The following is a 20,182-nucleotide window of genomic DNA, read 5'->3' as shown; positions in this document are numbered from 1 at the left end:
AAAAATTCCAATGAGCTTCGCGGCATGTTCAACGGACGATTTAACGCGCACGCAACGAGACTCGCTCTTCTCGGCCAAAATATAAACAAACGAACGCCGATCAGACTAATTGCACATTTTCGAATGTTCCATTACATGCAAGTTCTGGTCAGTCTTAAATTTACCGGGCGCAGTCTTTCCCACCTCATCATGCGCTCACAATATAATCTGCTCCACAAGGCTAATTACAGTAGATACATGATATAATCGCGCAGTTATTTCTTTTTCTTCTTTCCTCGACGCTTCGTAACTACCTTTTAGTTGGAAATTTTTTTCATTTTGTACCGTCTTCCTCGGATCGCTTCTCTTCACCAACTGACCAAATGTATGTTTTTCTATGTTTCAGGTAAGTTCTCGCTTTCCTTTTAATTTTGGGTTCTAAGGCCGTTCGGCGAGTGGTGAGTAGCATGCATGTATCGTTCAAAAACGAAGATTAAATAAACGGACGCAAACTATCGAATCACGTTCAGAGGAATGAGTGAACATCAGAAAGATATGGGAAGGGGGAGAACTGAACACAAAAAAAACTTAGTTAACACGGTCATGCAAGGTGTAAGGTTTACGGCTTATACAGGAATTACAAATTTTTTATAAATTCGGCAATTTTTTTATTTTCCGCGACGCGATTCAACGCGAGAAAAATTCAAGTATACCGTGGCCGCAACGCTTGTGTAATAAACTCCTATGATTAATCGGATGACGTAACCGCGTTTAATCCCAAGTATAATAAAACACCCGTCACGTGATTGCGGACAAGTGAGTTCAAGCAGCATGAAATTATCGTGGGTTATTGGGCGTTTGCTGCACAAAAAAAAAAAAAAAAAAAAGTGTCAGTTTGGATTTCTTTCAACAACGCGAAGCGTTTCGCACTTCCTGCGGTAAGAGAATACGAAGTAAATCCCCCTCGCCGAATTAGACACGTGATATAATGTGGTAAAGACGAGGAGGGCGCGTAAGCCGGAAGGCGTAGTGAGCAAAGATTGAGGTACGGATCGGATTAATCGAGGTAAAAAAACGCTCGAGGAATATGAATAGCTGCCCACGTAGCAGATGCTCGACCTGCGAGGCGATCTAGGAGCCAAGAGCCTGGTGTATAGCTAGCAACTATTTATTCTATGCCGTTAATTATCTTGATTCTAAGCTCGGCTAATGAGACTGTATGGCATCGGGAATCGAGTGTATAATGTTTATACATATACGTATGCTGCAGTGTGCCTGCCCGGTGGTCCTTTTAAATAAACCGAGCTTGTATACAGTAGAATATCGATTACTTTTTAAGAGGCTTTACCTTTTTCATTTTTATCTTCTTACTCCACAACCCTGAGGCGAGGAACTTACGGAATGAGAATTATACCGTGATGCGAGTTTACATTTATGATCAAAGGCACAACATTTCACGGGCTAGAGGATGAAAGAGGATTCTTGTAAATTTTCAATCTTATTTCTCAAACAAAATATGTGTCAACAGTTCAGGAGATGTGCCAGATCATGGGTTTTCATTTTTGCGTTCAACTAATTTGTACCAAGTTTTTCATCCGCTTGTCAAATTGATCAACTCAGTTGCGCCCAGACACTAGCTACCAAATTTCGCAAGCGTTTGGAGGTTATGTTGCGTTGATATTTTAAGACAGTCAAATTTGAGCGAATTGACAGTTTGTGCCAAGCCGCAATCAAACAGAGTTGGCAAGCTTATCCAAACGAGCGAAAAACTTCACGCATGGGCACTTGAGTGTTCGGGTTCCTGGAATTTTCACGGTACAATCATCGATTACACGCTAGTTCTACTTCGTTACCATGCAAGGCCTGGTGAAAATGTGTCATTTGGGAATCAAATGACAAGTGAGATCGTAAACCGTGACAATTATCGGTTGGAATCCAATTAAAGACCGCCTCTCCCATTATGCCCTTATATAAACTGTGTTCTTTTCCTCTTCTTCGTTTCCGGAGCTCTGTATTCAGAGTTCACACTCGTGTCTTATATGCATTGAGTCAAGAGCCACATCCGTACACCGGGTGCCGAGTCTGTATGCCAAGGTAATTGCCTTTGAGACCAGAAATGGCAAATTCGCGCTCGGTAACGTGAAATCAGTTTTTACCGATCAAACCCTAACTCACCGGTTGCCTTATTGGCTCACGCAACTTGCCACTGGACCCTCACATTGTGAAACCATTTTCTGCAAGAAATGTCCACCTATGTCAGGCATTTATATGCACACATATATACCCATAACCGTTATGGGATTGGATAACATTTTTTACGCTCGTATGGTTCGACTTACTATCAATGCAGCCGACACTTGCTTACATTGTTCCTTTGTGGATCGATTTATAACCGAATAATTTGTTATTTTTTTTTTGTTCGTTATTTTGGTTGTTTTCTTTCTTCTTTTTTTTTCTTTTTTTTTTTGTTTATCTTCGCAATTTTGTTTCATATTCTCTCCTATTCCTTTTTTCATCGAATCACCATTCCCGTTATTAGTATGCAGGCTCCGTTCGTGCGAATCATAAATATTACCCCACATCTACTGCCGAGGTTCTTGTCAGCGTTGTTGTTTTTACGTACTAAGTTCTTTTGGTTCCCTTTTCGCGCGGACGTTGCGTGTTACGGACCGTCCCCGGGATGCTTGGATCACCAGACAGCTGGACCAGGTTGCGATTTCCATACAGGCGTGTACCGCACATGCGGGTATTATCATAACAATACCGTGGATATCATGAATCAATGACATCTGGTCAAGAGATTTGGCACTTCCCTTCGAATTCTCAAGATAAATATTCAGGGGCGAGGGGGGGGGGGGGGGGGGGGGATAATCAATGATTACAAAATGAACACTCGAGCTTGCAAATCCGAGTAACATCATGCACACGGTTTTACACCCCAATGAGGCGAACGGTCGACATATAGTTAAAAAAAAAAAAGAATTGTTCCGGAAGGTTCCGTTAGCGAGCAGGCATGACGGACGAGAGATTGAGATTGACGCAATGAAGATAAGCACAATGAAGCGCATCGCTGCAGGCGACTAGACTCGGGCACGAAGAAGTTCAAAAGTGTAGGTACAATCGGCGGTGCGTGAGGGAGAGAAGCGGGCTGTAAGACCCTATTATTACGAGGACTGGAGGCCGCTTCAAGCATAGACAATTGCCTTTCTGAGCCAGCCGCTAGGAACATCGGCCGATTGAAAGCCCAAGATTGAAGTGAGGTGCGCCTTTCCAACCAGCTTTGTGCTTCTTTCTGTAAAGTTAATACGGAACAACACGCACTCGCAACTTCGTTATTCTATACCAGTACAAGCTAGAAACGATATGGTTCATCATTTAGCATCTCTTGTCCCACAATCAGTGAAACAGTCTATCTTGAAAAATTTTTCACTTACTTATTATCGATGCCGTAATTCGTACTGCAGCTTCTAGATGAGATCAGTTTTTTTGACTGTGAAGTGATTCAGTTTTATACAGTTCCGTTCGCGTAATTCTGAAGTGAGGACGAACTCATCAAAAGCATACAATTATTCGTGACAATTGATCTCACGGACCTGGAGGATCATTACCCTAATTGTTTTTTTCCCTTTAGAGCCTTGTCCGCACTGCAGTGCCGAGAAAGAAAAACAGAAAGACCCGCCACCGAGCCCATGGCGTTACTAATTATTGTTTAACTATCAGTTTTTATTGGTCACTTCCTGTTCATCGACTCTGCGTCTTTCACGGAACAACGACGTTCATCTCGGTTATCCTTTGTCCGAGCAGTTCTTCGATCCCTGCACACCGATTTAAGCAGCAGAGTTCGTGGTTTTCGATGTATCACATCAGACGCAATTGTCTTATACCTTCCTTGAGATTGCACCGACCATCAATCAGAGGATTGATAGTTCTTTTATTACCGAGTCCCAGTGGGGTCCTCGTTGTATCAGGTGTTCCGAATGCAGCAGAGGCAGTCCACCGTTGTAAAATCGTCGTGGTCGATCAGGATAGTCCAGCCGTTTAGCCTTCCTCGATATTTGGATCCCATCTGTCTGCTTTCCTCTTCGAGTTTTTTTTATGATTTATTACTTTTGCAGATAATTGCTATACAAGCCAACCTGATACAAACGATACCAATGATATCGATTCAATTATCGAGATTAATGACCTCACGATCGTGACATCAGCCATGTGATCGATCGATTGGTCTTGTCTAAACGGAGCCAATTGTGAGCAGTACCAATCCTCTTCCCTCGTTTTATATTGGGTATAACATTGCGCGCCCTGCCGCCATCAATTCTATAAAAACTTTCGCTTATTCCGATCGTGACTAGTTCGATAAATAAATATAGGTATACCACCGCAAAACCTTTCTCAGCTCGAAACTTACGTCGATCAAACTTTCGTTAATACCCAGCGAAGCTGTGTTTGCTTCATCGAATTTTTTAACTCCTCGACACACCTTATATTAATCTCGACTCGATCGTCATTGCGAAGATAACGGAACTCGCAACCCGGGGCGTCCTCTTCGTTGAGGTCAACTTTATTGCTCGACTGTAATACGATTTATGGCATACATGGATACCCACTTATACAGATAGGTACATATCAAATGGCAACCAGATGCACTTGCCGACCGTATAAGTTTACCTTAGAAATCCTCTGGATAGCTAAGTCAAAATTTGTTCAACGTATTTCATAAGAAGTAGAATGATATCACAAACGTTCGAAACAAAGTTTCAATCCTCGTTATACCGTCTGAGAAATATCGGTTTGTTCAGTTCGACAACGCTGATGTGATTGCGCCGTAGTACTCGAGTTTCTGCACGCGTTGCAAAACTGGCGATGAACCATGCCGATTAATTTACGCGTGAATAATATACCATGGCTGGAGCGACGTCGAAGATTACTTCTTTGAGTGGCTACGCCACATTTCCTCGCGATTAATTCTTCAACTCGATCGTACGCTTCCTGCACCGCCTGCACCACACTTAGACAGCCATTTAATTCGAGCGCCACAGGAGCCTTAGTCTCGTTAGAAATCGTTGAAAGAACTTCACCGAGATTCACCAATTTCTCATTCTATACTTCGTCCAGGTCTGTTTATGGCATTCCGATTATAAATATTGGAATATCTTTCGGGTATAGAGCCGAAATCTCCGTTCTTTTCTTCTGTTCCGGACGGTGATTTCCACAGATTACACGGCGATGTGAGACCTTATCGTCGAATGGCAGTTGCAATGGCATAAAGCCAGAAACGGGCAGATTATGAGAAGTGAAATTAGACTTTCCGACAGTTTTTCTCTCTTTCTCACTCTTGGAAACTCAATCCCTTGGAGACGGCGGGTCTCTCTCGCTGAACGCCACATTCCAATCCACACTTGATTGGATTTGGTAAGCTAACCGAGAAGCTTGGCCGTCGTATATTCTCTGAGGTCAGGTCGCACATGATACGCCGTATGCATAGCTACGTGATTTCCTGAACCGCGTTCAGCCTCCCGTTTACTTTGCTGTTTGCATTGACGTAGCCACACCCGCTTTTTAACCCTTCCCATTAAAGACGATTTATCTAACTGCACTTACGTCAGGAGTACTCTCTGAAACTCAACGTCGCAGCAGATAGGCAATCGAGCCTACCGTTTTGTTTTAGGTCTGTACTGCCGACTAAATCCGCTTCAGCTGTCAAGACTGGTCTTTTCGAAAACAGTAACACAGATCTTGAATGTAAGTTCGACTGTCTATCCGTTGGTGCCAAGTACCGATTTTCACACAACACATCGGATATTCTCTGTAATTCAAATGGCGAGGACTCTTAGATAAAGCATCATTTTTCTCCGAATCAAGCCGTAGAAATTAATTGGAATCTCTAGATCGTCGATCGAGATTCAGCGAATGTAATTTATGAATTGACAGATCTGATTGAGATGGGCAAAAGGATGAAGACTTGCAGTGTGATTCAAACTCACGATATAACGATATTTCATTTATACATTGCCGAGGTCACAAATTAATTTGGATCGCAGCATTGAGATGTTACAAATAGTCGACAGTCACTTTTCCTCTAATCTAACCCAATTCCATGCCAGGATATCGTCTTGATTGTTGACGTCTGTACCGGATATAAAATCGACTTTAACACATCTCAGAAATTTTATAGCACTCTGGAAGGTTATGTACGATTGATCGACGAATATTATTACAAAGGCAGATGATAATTTACAATATAGTTTCATCTCGTTTTCGAACTGGCGTGAGTGATGCACCACGCTACAACGACTAGGAAAAACACGTTATAATTATGTATCTCCAAACATGGAAAACAATTATTGTCCGTGTCGGTCAACAGCGTTAATGGCTAGATATCGGCTTTGCACAACCGAGGCCGCTCGTTACCGGTCATTTATGTCTGACTAACAAGTGTAACCAACCTATGACTATCCAATTACTTCAACTCTAATGCCACTAGTCAATATTCCATCCATTTAAAAAACTTGTCCATTGAAACCTATCTCGTACGATCTACGATATTGTTTAAACTCGGCTTAGGTATATCAGCTGTTATGAAAGTGTAGGAACAACGGTATAAACTGATATTCTGATCTTCGGGAATTTCATTGTTTGAGAGTGTTAGACATCATCGTCCGAGAGTGCGCCGGTAATGGATAGAAATTGATTAATTAAATAGCGGTCCGCGTCTCTTGATCTAGCCCTTCGGCGGTGAGTAGTTGATTCGATTCTGTGGACGGAGGCGCGCAAAGCAGGAACCGTCATCCAATCAGAAAGACGCATGGAAAAGCTGTTTGACCCAAGCGCTGAAGGCGCAGCGGGCATCGGATGCTCTTCGTTGACTATCAACTCCCCGGGATGGCTGTGGTCGGCTCCTTCTGGAGTTGACCGTCGTGCCCCGCACCACGTATGTAGGCTAGGTATGTGCACTGCAAGCTCCGGTAGGCATGGGTAGCGGTACCGCATAGATCCAGTCCACAAGCCTCGGCTGCAGGGTCACTTCGGACACGCCGACACGTGGGTAAGCGGGTGTCCCTTTCGCGCATCTCGAAGCAGGATCTGAAGGAGGTAATTAAGTTACCTTGATTCCGAAACATCGCCTCCGACGTCGACCCTCTTCACCTGCGTCTATCCACGCTCGAAAGTAAATGCTGTGTCCGCAAATCGAACTCTTTCGAGTGGTTTCTCAATCTAATGAGACTGAGGCATCGAAATTCGTCGTCAGATCCGGTTTTCATAGGAATTAATGGGTCTTTACTTCTAGCGTTGGGAAGTATCATATAGATACAAGTAGGGTAGATGTATTATTTTGGTCACCGTATTGCTAGTTCTGGCCGTCGTTTAATACAGTTGGGACCATATTTATTACGTGTAATCACAGGTTATGTCCACAAGTGGTATAGAGGTGATTTGACCTAAGAAAACGAAAATTTTAAAAGAACGAAGTGTGGCGAGTATTAAAACAAGTACCAAAACTTGTTCAATATCGTATTTTACTCATGAATTGGGTAGTTAAATATATTAAAAATCAATGCAAGAAATACAAAATTTTATAAAAAAGGCTAATGGTACAGTGACCACAAATAATGCATCTGTCTTGTCTAAGATACAATACATCTCGACATTTCATCTGTATCTTATATCTATATCTAGATACGTTTAGGAAGTGTCTCGCCCCAACACTTCACGTTAACTTCTCGAGATAATACCCAGGACTCCTGAAACCAGAGAGGTCGCCAACTGGTTTATTTACCCAGGCAATTGTACGGTGATACCGTATGGACGAGGAAGAGTCTTACTGGGCACAGTTCCATCAGTCTAACGACGTTCCACGGAGCTTCCTAGTGCGGATCTTGGGAGTGTGCGGAACCGAATTTGCCTTGGTCACGTAGAAACTCCGGGATAACCCTTGCCGTCACCGCTGCGCAATCAATCGGTCCATCAGAGTCTCCGGCAAGGCGTCGAATAGGATAAGATGTGGCAGGTAGTGCCTGCGAGTAGCCTGTGGACCGTTACACTAGGAAGGATCAGACGGTGGCCCAAGCGAGGGCGAAGTAAGGCACGGCACGCCCGGAGCGAATGGAGGTTACCGCTTCGACTGCCGCCGAGTGCAGAGGCCGGTGTTTCTCTCTTTCTCTCTTCCTCTCGGCTGTTCAGCGACCACACCTTCAATGCCTTTGGTGTGGAGTTCTTCTTCAGTCGCGCGAGGTGCGGAAGGAGAAGGTATGGTCCACTTACGTCCGTGCAGCGCTATGCATTCGCAGCATCCCGAGTATCGGACCGCGGCTGGTATGCTCGGCCCTGTTTCTCCGAGGTGGCGGAGGGTCGTGACCTTACACCTTTGAGGATAGGATTAATAATGATAATTAGACGAGATTATATTCCAGGCTGAAATCAACCAGAGTTGGGCATTGAAGTCCTACGTCGTTGTACACCAAGGTGCATCTTTTTTTCTCGCTGTTTTCGACCCGATTTCTCTTATCGCCTCGGCAGCTTCACCTTTACTTGCTACACCTCATACATCCCGGGAGATTTATCACCGCGACTTCTGAGTACGTAATTGTTTAGGGCGTGGCACCTAGGATATTATAATACCAGGTAAGGCCACCGTGATCTCCCACGCGTTCAGAACGATTTATCGTTCTGCATCGCTATTTCACTGCTGAGAGCTGTCGGTAGTGTGGCGGCATTGGTACATGTATAATATGGGTACTGGGAGAGTTCGATTTTCAGTTAGGAATCCAAGATGCTAAGTGATGAATATTTTATTGAAACACATTAATTAACTCGCCGTGATCATGGCCCCAACATATCGCCTTGGCATGTGGCTATCTACATCGTCTCTATACCTGCATATATATATATAAATATCTCTCGACACGCGACGATTACGCGACTCCAGGCTTCGCGGGATCTCGCCACACCCAGGTCGCCTTCTATACCGCTCCTTCGTGCAGCTCTCAGCTGCTACCGTCCGCAGCTGATATGCTATCTCTCCTTCTTATAGCAACGGCGCTATCGAAGTAGCAGAAGCTACTCGCCTGATGGCTGTATTCGCGAACTGCGGTCTACTTTCATTCCTCTCTTGTATTATATACCATTCACCTATGCTCCTTTCTGTTTCCAGCAATTTTCATATGCGCTACAATCCTAGTTTATCATCGTCGTTCAGGAAAATTATCCAGGTGAAAAAGTTTTGGATGTCCTTCCGTCACTCCGTATTATTTTCTTTCGATATGTGCAGCAATTTCTTTTTTTTTATTCAAGTGTAAAAATAGATAATTGCACTTTCTCGGTGAAATGCTAACTTACGATTGTCAAGTTTGAGGTGATCGCATCATCGATAATCGATTCAATTACAAGTGATCATAACTCCTGATGCTTGAACTGCTTTTTCATCAATTAATGACCGCAATTGCCCGACTCAGTGTAATAAAGCTATGAGGATCAATCGCTGCGTGTCGCGGTATTTATCATCAATAACATAACTCAATTAATGATCCGAAGCTGCAATCTATTTTCTGCCAGCTCCTGTACAGTTACGGTATAACTATCCATTTCAACCTTGCGTTGAATGTCGTCTCGACATTTATACCCATCTTGACTTAATCACAGCTGCTTCATGAACCTGCGTTCCTGATGCGTTGTGATCAATCCAATTGTAATCTTTTGCTGCACTGAATCTACCGATTTAACGAACTAGTAACATCTGTTGCAGAACGTTTTCTGCTCAATCTTTAGGTATTTTATACTGCCTGGATGGAGGGATGCGTATGTTCATTCGTGCATGGGGCAGCAGATCAGGTTCCAATCTGGTAGGAACATTCTCCCCTACAACTCACTTAGCGATGAGCGGATGAACGGACACGGGCTGCGGCGGAGTGCAGCACGGATACCGCTACAAGATTCAATCAACAGCTTCAACGCTCGATTTACCCGCACGGAAATATAGCGAGTATCACGTACGTTGGTCAAAGGCATCCGCGAGCAACCGCATCAGCTCGGCCGCCACCCGAATCATCATCTCCCTTAGTCGGCACAATATAATACTGTCAGTGCTGATAGTGGCTAATCACGGAAGATAGTGAACACCATATCTTTTAATTCATATACTGAATGCGAAATCTGACGACGAGTACATTATCAACGGTGCACTGCTGTTTGCTTCGAAATGATTGTGTGCTGGTTCCTAGAATGGATATTGATCTCTTTCTAGTTTCTGTTCGTCATTCAAGTTACAGTGGAAAAAATATGTTCCACTGACTATGAATAATGTGAAAATAACTTCACTGGGCGAATTTTCGCATGCAAATGATATGAACAAACATACTTGGTAAATTCGAATTGGGCGCGTGGCCAAAACATACGCGGCGCCCACTTCAGCGTGACTTTCTACAAAGATTATATCGGTTCCCATAAGTCAGTATGTCCGTGGAAGGACTTGATACGCTTATCGGAGAAGCCGGTGAAAGGTGCTGTTGTACACGTCTGTATCCGCGACGGCAATGCGGTTGTGCGCAAATATACGGAACCGCAAATTTACGATCACACCCGCCGTCTGTATTGCCGTATAGTGCAAAAAGCCGAAAACCGTACTGCCGACTGTTGTCGGTAAACGCGCGATGCCCGTCAGTTAGAGTTCGTTAACGACGAATGTCGAACGCAGATTCTGTATAATGCGAACATCAAGCGGCATGGACCCAACAAGAAAATACACGACCCGTCCTATCCCATCCTTTAGCCTCCGACTAATTCAGCCGGACTTTGCTCAAGTTCCACGGTGAATTTAGCAAGGCGTATCTCTTTTTCTGTACGGTATACGTATTCTCTCGTTACACCGCCTCGCAGGAGAGTGTAGCATTTCGCATGGTCTATCAGCTACTGCACGTGCGTGTTGGTATCACGTAATAAATACCCCGATGCGGATCTATCCATTGCCGGCAAAAAGGCGGGCAAGTTCAGTTCAGCGCTTGGGGGAGTCGTAGATTACAATTATCCCAACACGAGAGGGTTGCATAGGCTGCATCGTGGGAGTGCATACGCTTCACCATAAATTGAAACTGCTCTCCGTTGGTGCCATGGCTCATTAGAACGCGGTTCCTAATAGCGCCATCATCATTCGCTTCAGCCTCTCTGTGTTCAACCGAATCGCAATAATTCGCCTCTCCTAATCCCGCGAAACCGGGGTAATACTCTTGAATTTATGTACTGGGTAATAAAATTTTTGTGACCGCTTGGTTCCGTTTCGCGTCACTGCCACTCGCGGCAATCGCTGAATGTAAGGAATCACAATGGGCGTACATGCATAATGGCTTCCCAATTATGTCGTCCATTATCGAGGCAATCATCTAGGCGTGTCTCGATCCTCTCTTTCTAGACTGTCCACAGGTCATTCTCGATTGTCCTCATGTTCTCGCGATACTATCACATTCGAAGTGAATGAAGCGTGCCGCTATGTTATACGTCTCGAGTTCCAGATAACCATTATTCCGACGTGTCAACTCACGCTTTGCCCCGTTTTTATTTTTGTTTTCCGTTTTTCTTCGTTTTTGTTTCCATTTTTGAACTTTCTAATGTTCCTCCCGTCTCGTTTTGTATACGCGCTTTGATGTTCCTATACATCACCTCCAAGTTCTCGAAACGCTACATTTTTTCCTCAAGCTGCTTACATCGTGACCAGAATTGGTACCCTTTGACAATAATTCCCGCAACTTCGAAAAGTGAAAATGGGCGAAGTGCTTTATAGTCGATAATTTTAGAAATTTTACGACGGCCGATATTTAGTCGGTACCGATAGGTTATCAACCTTTTTCCAGCTCGGAAGATATGAGAAAAAACTTTTTTATCGATATTTCACTTGGTCATACCGACACTGCAGAATACATACCGGCTGTCTTACAGACGTCGCTAAAATGGCACTGAGGACACCGTAGGATGAGAGTTGAGTATCCCTGCTGTCGCTCAGTCATTTTCTGACTATTTCGGAAATTGGTGGCGCGGGGGAGATCCCTGAAATGTGTTAACATACGAACAGTGTACGATGCACTGCTTTTATTATGCGTAGAAACGAAACGATTTATCACATCTGTTCCGAATGTTTTCGAATGTAAATCTAAAATAGCCAAGCCTTTAACGGTTCATGATTTTGATGAAATATAGCTGATCCAATGAAAACTTGGAGTTCAGAGCACTAGATTCGTTATGCTCTGTTCTTCCATAGAAAATAGAATATGTTCCCAGCGTTCAATACCACCATTGGGTCGCCATTTGAAAGTGAGTTAAAATTTCGTGAAGTTTAAAGAGCGCTTGACGAGGTTTACGATGAATAAATAAACGTATCACGAACAAGCTTTTTTATTCAATTATTAGTGCGCAACGTAGGTGTACATCAGTGCACATATTCAACGAACATCGAAGGCTTATATTGTGTAGTTTCGCCAGCAGTAAAATTGTAGAAGGTTTGCAATAAATTCCCTATACCAGGAGACGTTTCGATGCCAAGATGTCGGTGGAGAGCGAAGGGGACAGGGAGGAGTAGGAGTCAGAAAAGTAGAGTGGCACTCGGTGTCCTCGTAACCGACGGCACACTCCTTGTAACCGAGTACCACGCCCAGGTCTGCCTTCGTTACAAATCCCCCTATTCGCGATTCGAACAGCCAGTTCCCCATGTCTCCGAAGATCGAGCGGTTGCGAAACGCTCGCTAAAACCGACGGTGCTCGCTTGCAAAGTAGATCCCAAGTAGATATCCTGTCGAGCGAGAGCGGCTTACTTCTTCCTTTCCTTATTCTTCTTCTTTTCTTCCATGAAAGCAAACCGACTGCAGAATCGACCGATATTATTTACACTCTCTACCACTCTCATGTCCTATACCTGCATGCCATTTCTTCGCTCCTGTCAGACTTTGCTTTGTACGGAAACTTTTTAGCAACAACATTTAAATGCCGTCGAGAGCTTAGCTCGAGGAAAGAGATAAATCTTGAAATTATTATTTCACCGACTGTATTAAGAAATTCTACCACACATCTAGCCTCGCTTAATCGTATACCATATGCCGCTGGCTATAGCCATTGGGTAAATTTCGCAAACTGAATTCTTAGTATTTAGATATTCATCGATCCTAAAATCTTGGCCTACACATGTCATTGCCATAATTTGATCTGATGTTAAATGTCGATCGATGAACGGACATTGCTGGAAATTACCTTAACATACAATCTATTCCGAATTCGAAGCGTGCAGCAAACCGTAGCCATTTTGATTTTGCGCCAGCTTCATCACAGCCGTGATATAGAAATTTAGAAAGTATGGTATTGTCCTTCAACTTAACTCTGGCTAAAATTCATGTCTGAAATTACACACGGGAGGGTGAAACACGTTGAGATGCAACTTAAACATAGCCGAGAAGACTGCATAAGGAAGATCATTTCGACTCGATTGATTCGCGACTCGAGTTACTCGTTCAATCAATGTCAATATAACGACGCAACTTGCGCCTCTATAAATCATAGGTACTAGTGGCTTGTATATAACAGTACAACACTTACTACGTGAATGTAATTAGACGCATACCACGTGTGCATGACAAGATACTGACGAATGCTAAAGAATACCTCGCGTTCCTAATTAAATATAACCTGCCCACAATAAATGTAATCATCGCTGGATATTCAGTAGCAAATTACAATTCTGCCTTGATGATCATATTCGGTACTGTCATGAAGCTAAAACTCAGTAGTGCATTAGCCATCTTTCGCGAAATGTTCTCGGGATTCTAAGGATCCGTTGCGTGGATCCGAGATTTACGATAACGCATTATGCTCGGGTTGGCGACGACCTCCCAGGGTAAGCAAACAGACGCCGATCGATCCATGAGACGGTACCTGCAGTGCTTATTGTTAGATCACGCCGGCGCGACTAAAGACGACAGAATAGTGTTCTAATCTAATTTAATTTGGACCCCCGGGGTGATCCGATGGAGTTCAACGTGCGTTTCGTCATTAGAGACTATTATACTCTGTATAATGCAAGGACTACACATATTTCCCCGTATGAATATCCATCTACCATAAATGAATAATCGAACCCAGCGTCAGCAACGCTGCGGGGCGGTTTTCATCTTGGTCACGTTATCCTTTAGTCGAAGTAAAACAAACGCGTTGAATGGCGGCAATCGCCGAGTTTCAATCGGTAACAACAAAATATTGAAGCACTGCAAAGCTTTTGCATTTAATACAGGAATTTTCTCTTTTTCTACTTTATGGATGATTGGTTCTGTCGAGTTCCATGAAATTATAATAATTATTGTAATTACTACCAACCCCGCCATACTCTTTCAGGTGTGTCCCTAGAAGCGATTAGCTTGTGCTATAAGCTAAAAGGTGCTGTAATTATGGTTACTCCATTTCACTGTATATTATAACCTTTGAAAATAAAATCGAAACACTTTAGTAACCGTGACTTACCTACTTACAGCGGAGCTCAATTAAACGCGATATGAGATTAATCACGTGCAGATATATTTGAACCGGCTCGGCCCATCGCGTCTCGCATCTTTGCAATCAACCTATATTTCTGATATAAGCATTAATTACGATTATTGCTGATTAACTGAAATGAAATTATCTAATTTATATTGATTAATCAAATGAAACAATTCAAGCCCACTTGAAATTTAATTAGTAAACTTTCGGTGGGAACTCACTCGTGTACCTATCATATTGTCACGTATACAATTTTTACTGGCTGGGTTTATGTTCAAGCCTAATCAAACAAATTCAGCGTTAGCAATAACCCTCATTTTATTTTCTGTTTTCAGGATTCACCGGAACTCAATGCGAAATCGACATCGACGAGTGTGCAGCAAATCCTTGCCTGAATAACGGAGTCTGCAATGACTTGATAAATTCGTTCAAGTGCAACTGCGCGAACGGTTTCGCTGGGGCTCGTTGTCAGATAAACATCGACGACTGTGCATCTTTGCCCTGCCGGAACGGGGGCAGTTGTCACGATTCAATAGCAAAGTACACCTGCGAATGTCCGCCAGGATTCACCGGAGCCTCCTGCGAGACCAACATCAACGATTGCCAGTCGAATCCTTGCCACAGCGGAATCTGCATAGACGGTGAAAACTCGTTCACCTGCAAGTGCTTCTCAGGATTTACCGGACGCCTTTGCCAGATTCAGATTGACGAGTGTGAAAGTAATCCTTGCCAGTTCGAAGGCCGATGCGAAGACCGCATCGATGGGTACCAGTGCATGTGCAGGCCTGGGACATCCGGTGTCAACTGCGAAGTAAATGTCAACGAGTGCTACAGCAATCCGTGCAGAAACGAAGCCCGGTGCAAGGACGGGATCAACCGGTATTCATGCTTGCACCATATCTAGTTAAAGCTTCCGTGAAATGCGCAAAAATATTAATCATCCGACTTCCTTTCAGGTACACCTGCGAATGCATTCCCGGTTTTACTGGACAGCACTGTGAAACTGACATCAACGAATGCGCGAGCAATCCTTGTTCGAACGGCGGGACATGCATAGATTTGATAAACGGTTTCAGATGCGAATGTCCGCGCGGCTACTACGACGCCAGGTGTTTGAGCGATGTCGACGAGTGTGCGAGCAACCCTTGTATTCATGGTGGCACGTGTGAAGACGGCGTAAATCAGTTCATTTGCCATTGCCTGCCCGGCTACGGTGGTAAGAGATGCGAAGCCGACATCGACGAGTGCGGGTCAAATCCATGCCAGCATGGGGGAACATGCAATGATCATCTCAACGGGTACAGTTGTCAATGTCTGCCAGGATACGCAGGCACCAATTGCGAAACGAATATTGACGACTGCGCCAATAATCCGTGCCAGAACGGCGGGTCCTGCATCGATTTGGTGAACGACTACAAGTGCGTTTGCGAACTGCCGCATACCGGAAGGAACTGCGAAGACAAACTCGATCCGTGTTCTCCAAACAGGTATATTCATGAAAACCGAATTTGATCCATACCAGCAGCCTTGCAAGGATGAGATTTGAAGTACCATATTATTTATTCCAGATGTCTTCACGGGGCGAAATGCTCTCCTTCGTCAAATTTCCTGGACTTTGCTTGCACCTGCACCATAGGTTACACCGGACGACTTTGCGACGAGGATGTGGACGAGTGCGTGATAACATCTCCTTGCAGGAACGGCGCCACTTGCAGGAACACAAACGGATCGTATCATTGCGTTTGTGCCAAGGGTTACGAGGGCAAGGACTGCATCATAAACACGGACGATTGCGCATCTTGTAAGTGTCTTATATACGATATAATGTACAATATTGTTATCTTTCGATCAAGTGCAATATTGCGACTACACGACTTGTTTATTTTGTTACAGACCCGTGCCAAAACGGAGGCACCTGTTTAGATGGGATCGGAGATTACACCTGTCTTTGCGTGGATGGATTCAATGGGAAGCATTGCGAAATAGACATAGACGAATGCGTCTCTGCGCCTTGTCAAAACGATGCGATATGCAAAGAGTATGTAAACTCGTACACCTGCCAATGCAAGCTCGGATTTTCCGGAATAAATTGTCAGACCAACGACGAGGACTGCACGGAAAGCAGTTGCATGAACGCAGGAAGCTGCAATGACGGTATAAACAATTACACCTGCGTCTGTCAGCCCGGATACACAGGAACGAATTGCCAATACAGAATCAACGAGTGTGACAGTTTGCCCTGTCTGAATGGAGCAACGTGTCACGATCATGTACAGTACTACACCTGCCACTGTCCTTACGGTTATACCGGCGATCGTTGCGACAAGTTCGTCGACTGGTGCGCGGACACACCGTGCGAAAACCAAGCGACCTGTGTCCAGCACAAGAATAAATATCACTGCAATTGCTCGCCTGGCTGGACCGGCAAAGTATGCGACGTTGAAATGGTATCGTGCAAGGATGCCGCGGTTAGGAAAGGTGTGCCTGAGAAAAATCTATGTAACAACGGGACCTGTGAGGACATCGGAAACAGCCATCGATGCCACTGCACCGACGGCTACACGGGTTCCTACTGCCAGGAGGAAATCGACGAGTGCGAATCGCTGCCGTGCCAAAACGGTGCGACCTGCAATGACTTGGTCGGCTCGTATCAGTGCCGCTGCAAGGTTGGCTTTCAAGGACAGAACTGCGAGCTGAACGTCGACGACTGCAATCCAAATCCGTGTCAGAATGGTGGAACCTGCCACGACTTGATAAACAACTTCACCTGCTCATGTCCGCCCGGGACTCTCGGAATTCTTTGCGAGATAAACGTCGACGATTGTGTCGTCGGTGCGTGTCACAACAATGGCACCTGCACCGACAAGGTTGGTGGATTCGAGTGCCGATGCCCACCCGGATTCGTCGGACCGAGATGCGAAGGTGACATCAATGAGTGTTTGTCGAATCCCTGCGCAAATCCCGGCACCCAAGACTGCGTGCAGTTGGTCAACAACTATCACTGCAACTGCAAGCCGGGCTACATGGGTCGCCATTGCGAGGTCAAGGTGAACTTTTGCGACAGTTCACCATGCCAGAATGGCGGCGTATGTACCGCCAGACAGGCAGGCCATAGCTGTCTATGCGCGACTGGGTATTTTGGTAAGAATTGTGAGTTCTCCGGGTCTTATTGCGATTCTGAGCCCTGTTTGCACGGTGGTAAATGCAGAATAGCAGAGAGCGATATCGGCTACAGATGTCACTGTCCCGCTGGGACTACTGGAACCCATTGTGAAATTGATACCAGGGACGAATGTGCTAGTAATCCGTGTCAGCAGAGGGAAGCCATTTGCAAAAATTTGATGGGTGATTACGACTGTTACTGTCCTCCAAAATGGACTGGCAAGAATTGCGAGATATATGATCCGAATTACAGAGGTGGCCTATTTGGGAGGCAAAATCCCAACAGTATTCTCAACACTATGTCACCATACGATATTGACATTGAACGTGAACGGAAGAAATGTATAGAGAATCGATGCGACGAAAAGTCCGGCAATCACCGTTGCGACGAAGACTGCAACACCCACGCCTGTAACTATGATGGGAAAGATTGTTCCCTTGGTATCAATCCATGGCGGAACTGCACGGCGCCGATAAACTGCTGGGACGTATTTATGAACGGGGTCTGTAATGACGTATGCAACAATGCTCAGTGTTTGTTCGATGGCAGAGATTGCGAGAAGAAGCTCGAACCTTGCAAGTGAGTACACCTATACACTACAGTTAATCAAAATTCTAGTTAAAGTACAAATATTGGTATAGTTCAAGCTGCAGCTTTGTAGAATAATTCACCATTTCGTGAATTTGATCTCGCAAATATAAACAAAAAATTCTTTTCTCATTTGCAGTCCTATCTATGACGCTTACTGTCGTAAGCATTACGCAAATGGCTACTGTGACTATGGTTGTAATAACGAAGAATGTAACTGGGATGGACTCGACTGTGAAGGCGAGCCACCGGAGCTGGCCGAAGGTGCAATATCGGTGGTAGTTTTGATGGACATGCAAACGTTCCGATCGAACATCATCGCGTTCCTGCGCGACATGGGCCATCAGTTGAGAACAACGCTTCGAGTTAAGCAGGACGAGCTGGGAAACGACATGATATATCCTTGGAAGCGAGAGCAGCTCCAGACGAACGTGTTCGGGAGACCAGCGACTGTTTACACGGATAACCAAAGCGGAGTCACCGCCTACTTAGAAATTGACAATCGTAAATGCACCGTGATATCGGGAGCGGTTTGTTTCCCTACGGCCAACGAGGCTGCCGAATACCTGGCGGCGACTGCCTCCAAGCACTCTTTGTCGAATAATTTCCCCATCGAACAAGTGCGCGGTGTCGTCGGGCAGGATCCAAATGACACCGACACACCGACCAACTTCAAATATGTCTTCATCGGGGTGGTCCTGGTACTTCTCGCTGGTCTATTGGTTGGGGTGCTGGTCACCGCTCAGCGGAAACGCGCTGTTGGTGTCACGTGGTTTCCCGAAGGATTTCTACGGACCACTAGCGGCAGCGGCCAGCGACGCCGTTCCAGAAGACGCGGCCCCGACGGCCAGGAGATGCGCAATCTGAACAAACAGCCTTCTGTCACTTGCATGGATCTCGACATAGCCAACGGTCGCGTTCACCAGTGGTCAGACGACGAGTCAGACCTCCCGCCGTCGAAACGGATGCGGGCAATCGAGCCTGGCTACGCGAGTGACCACACGGTAATAACGGACTACGAGGAAACCGAACCGAGGCTGTGGACTCAGCAGCATTTGGACGCCGCTGAGATCCGGTCGAGGCCCGACGCCGGGGTTTTAACCCCACCGAGTTTGGAGCACGGTCAGGACGTCGACGCTAGAGGACCGTGCGGAATGACACCACTGATGGTCGCGGCGGTGCGCGGAGGCGGCTTGGACACCGGTGAGGAAGAGGATGACAGCGACGGCACCGCGGCTGTGATAGCCGACCTAGTGGCTCAAGGCGCCGACCTGAACGCGACCACCGACAAAAGCGGTGAAACGTCACTTCACCTGGCAGCGAGATACGCGCGAGCCGACGCTGCGAAACGTCTCTTGGACGCTGGAGCGGACGCCAATTCGCAGGACAACACTGGGAGGACGCCTCTCCACTCTGCGGTGGCCGCAGACGCGATGGGCGTGTTTCAGATCCTCTTACGAAATCGGGCAACGAATTTGAACGCTCGTATGCACGACGGAACGACTCCTCTGATATTGGCAGCTCGTATCGCCACTGAGGGTATGGTCGAGGATCTCATAAACGCCGATGCGGACATAAACGCGGCCGACAACAGCGGTAAAACCGCTCTGCACTGGGCCGCTGCCGTAAACAACGTCGACGCTGTGAACATTCTTCTGGTCCACGGTGCCAACCGGGACGCCCAGGACGACAAGGACGAGACACCTTTGTTCCTTGCGGCGAGGGAAGGCAGTTTCGAAGCATGTAAAGCGCTCCTCGACACGTTCGCCAATAGGGAAATTACTGATCACATGGATAGACTTCCTCGCGACGTTGCTAGCGAGAGACTTCATCACGACATCGTCAGGCTACTCGATGAACACGTACCAAGATCACCGCAGATGGTGTCTGTCATACCAAACGGACCCCTTATGGGTACGTACAGAGGCAAGATTACATTTTTTAGCC

The 20,182-nt window shown here is 45.6% G+C and overlaps 1 protein-coding gene across 4 annotated transcripts in view; it reads left to right on the top strand.

Moving 5' to 3' along the window:
- Positions 1 to 20,182, top strand: part of LOC107221358 (neurogenic locus Notch protein) — a 157,305-nt gene that overhangs the window by 133,697 nt on the left and 3,426 nt on the right. For 3 of the 4 annotated variants that reach the window (XM_046730798.1, XM_046730799.1, XM_046730800.1), the window contains 5 exons: positions 14,820 to 15,363; positions 15,441 to 15,971; positions 16,053 to 16,285; positions 16,378 to 18,226; positions 18,375 to 20,161. In XM_046730798.1, the coding sequence (XP_046586754.1) occupies positions 14,820 to 15,363; positions 15,441 to 15,971; positions 16,053 to 16,285; positions 16,378 to 18,226; positions 18,375 to 20,161 (4,944 nt within the window). The remainder of the gene's footprint in view (positions 1 to 14,819; positions 15,364 to 15,440; positions 15,972 to 16,052; positions 16,286 to 16,377; positions 18,227 to 18,374; positions 20,162 to 20,182) is intronic. The other variant, XM_015660315.2, reaches the window with a different exon arrangement.

This window comes from Neodiprion lecontei, chromosome 2 (genome assembly GCF_021901455.1).
Source record: "Neodiprion lecontei isolate iyNeoLeco1 chromosome 2, iyNeoLeco1.1, whole genome shotgun sequence".
Lineage (NCBI taxonomy): Eukaryota > Metazoa > Arthropoda > Insecta > Hymenoptera > Diprionidae > Neodiprion > Neodiprion lecontei.
This window is presented reverse-complemented; position numbering and strand designations above follow the sequence as displayed.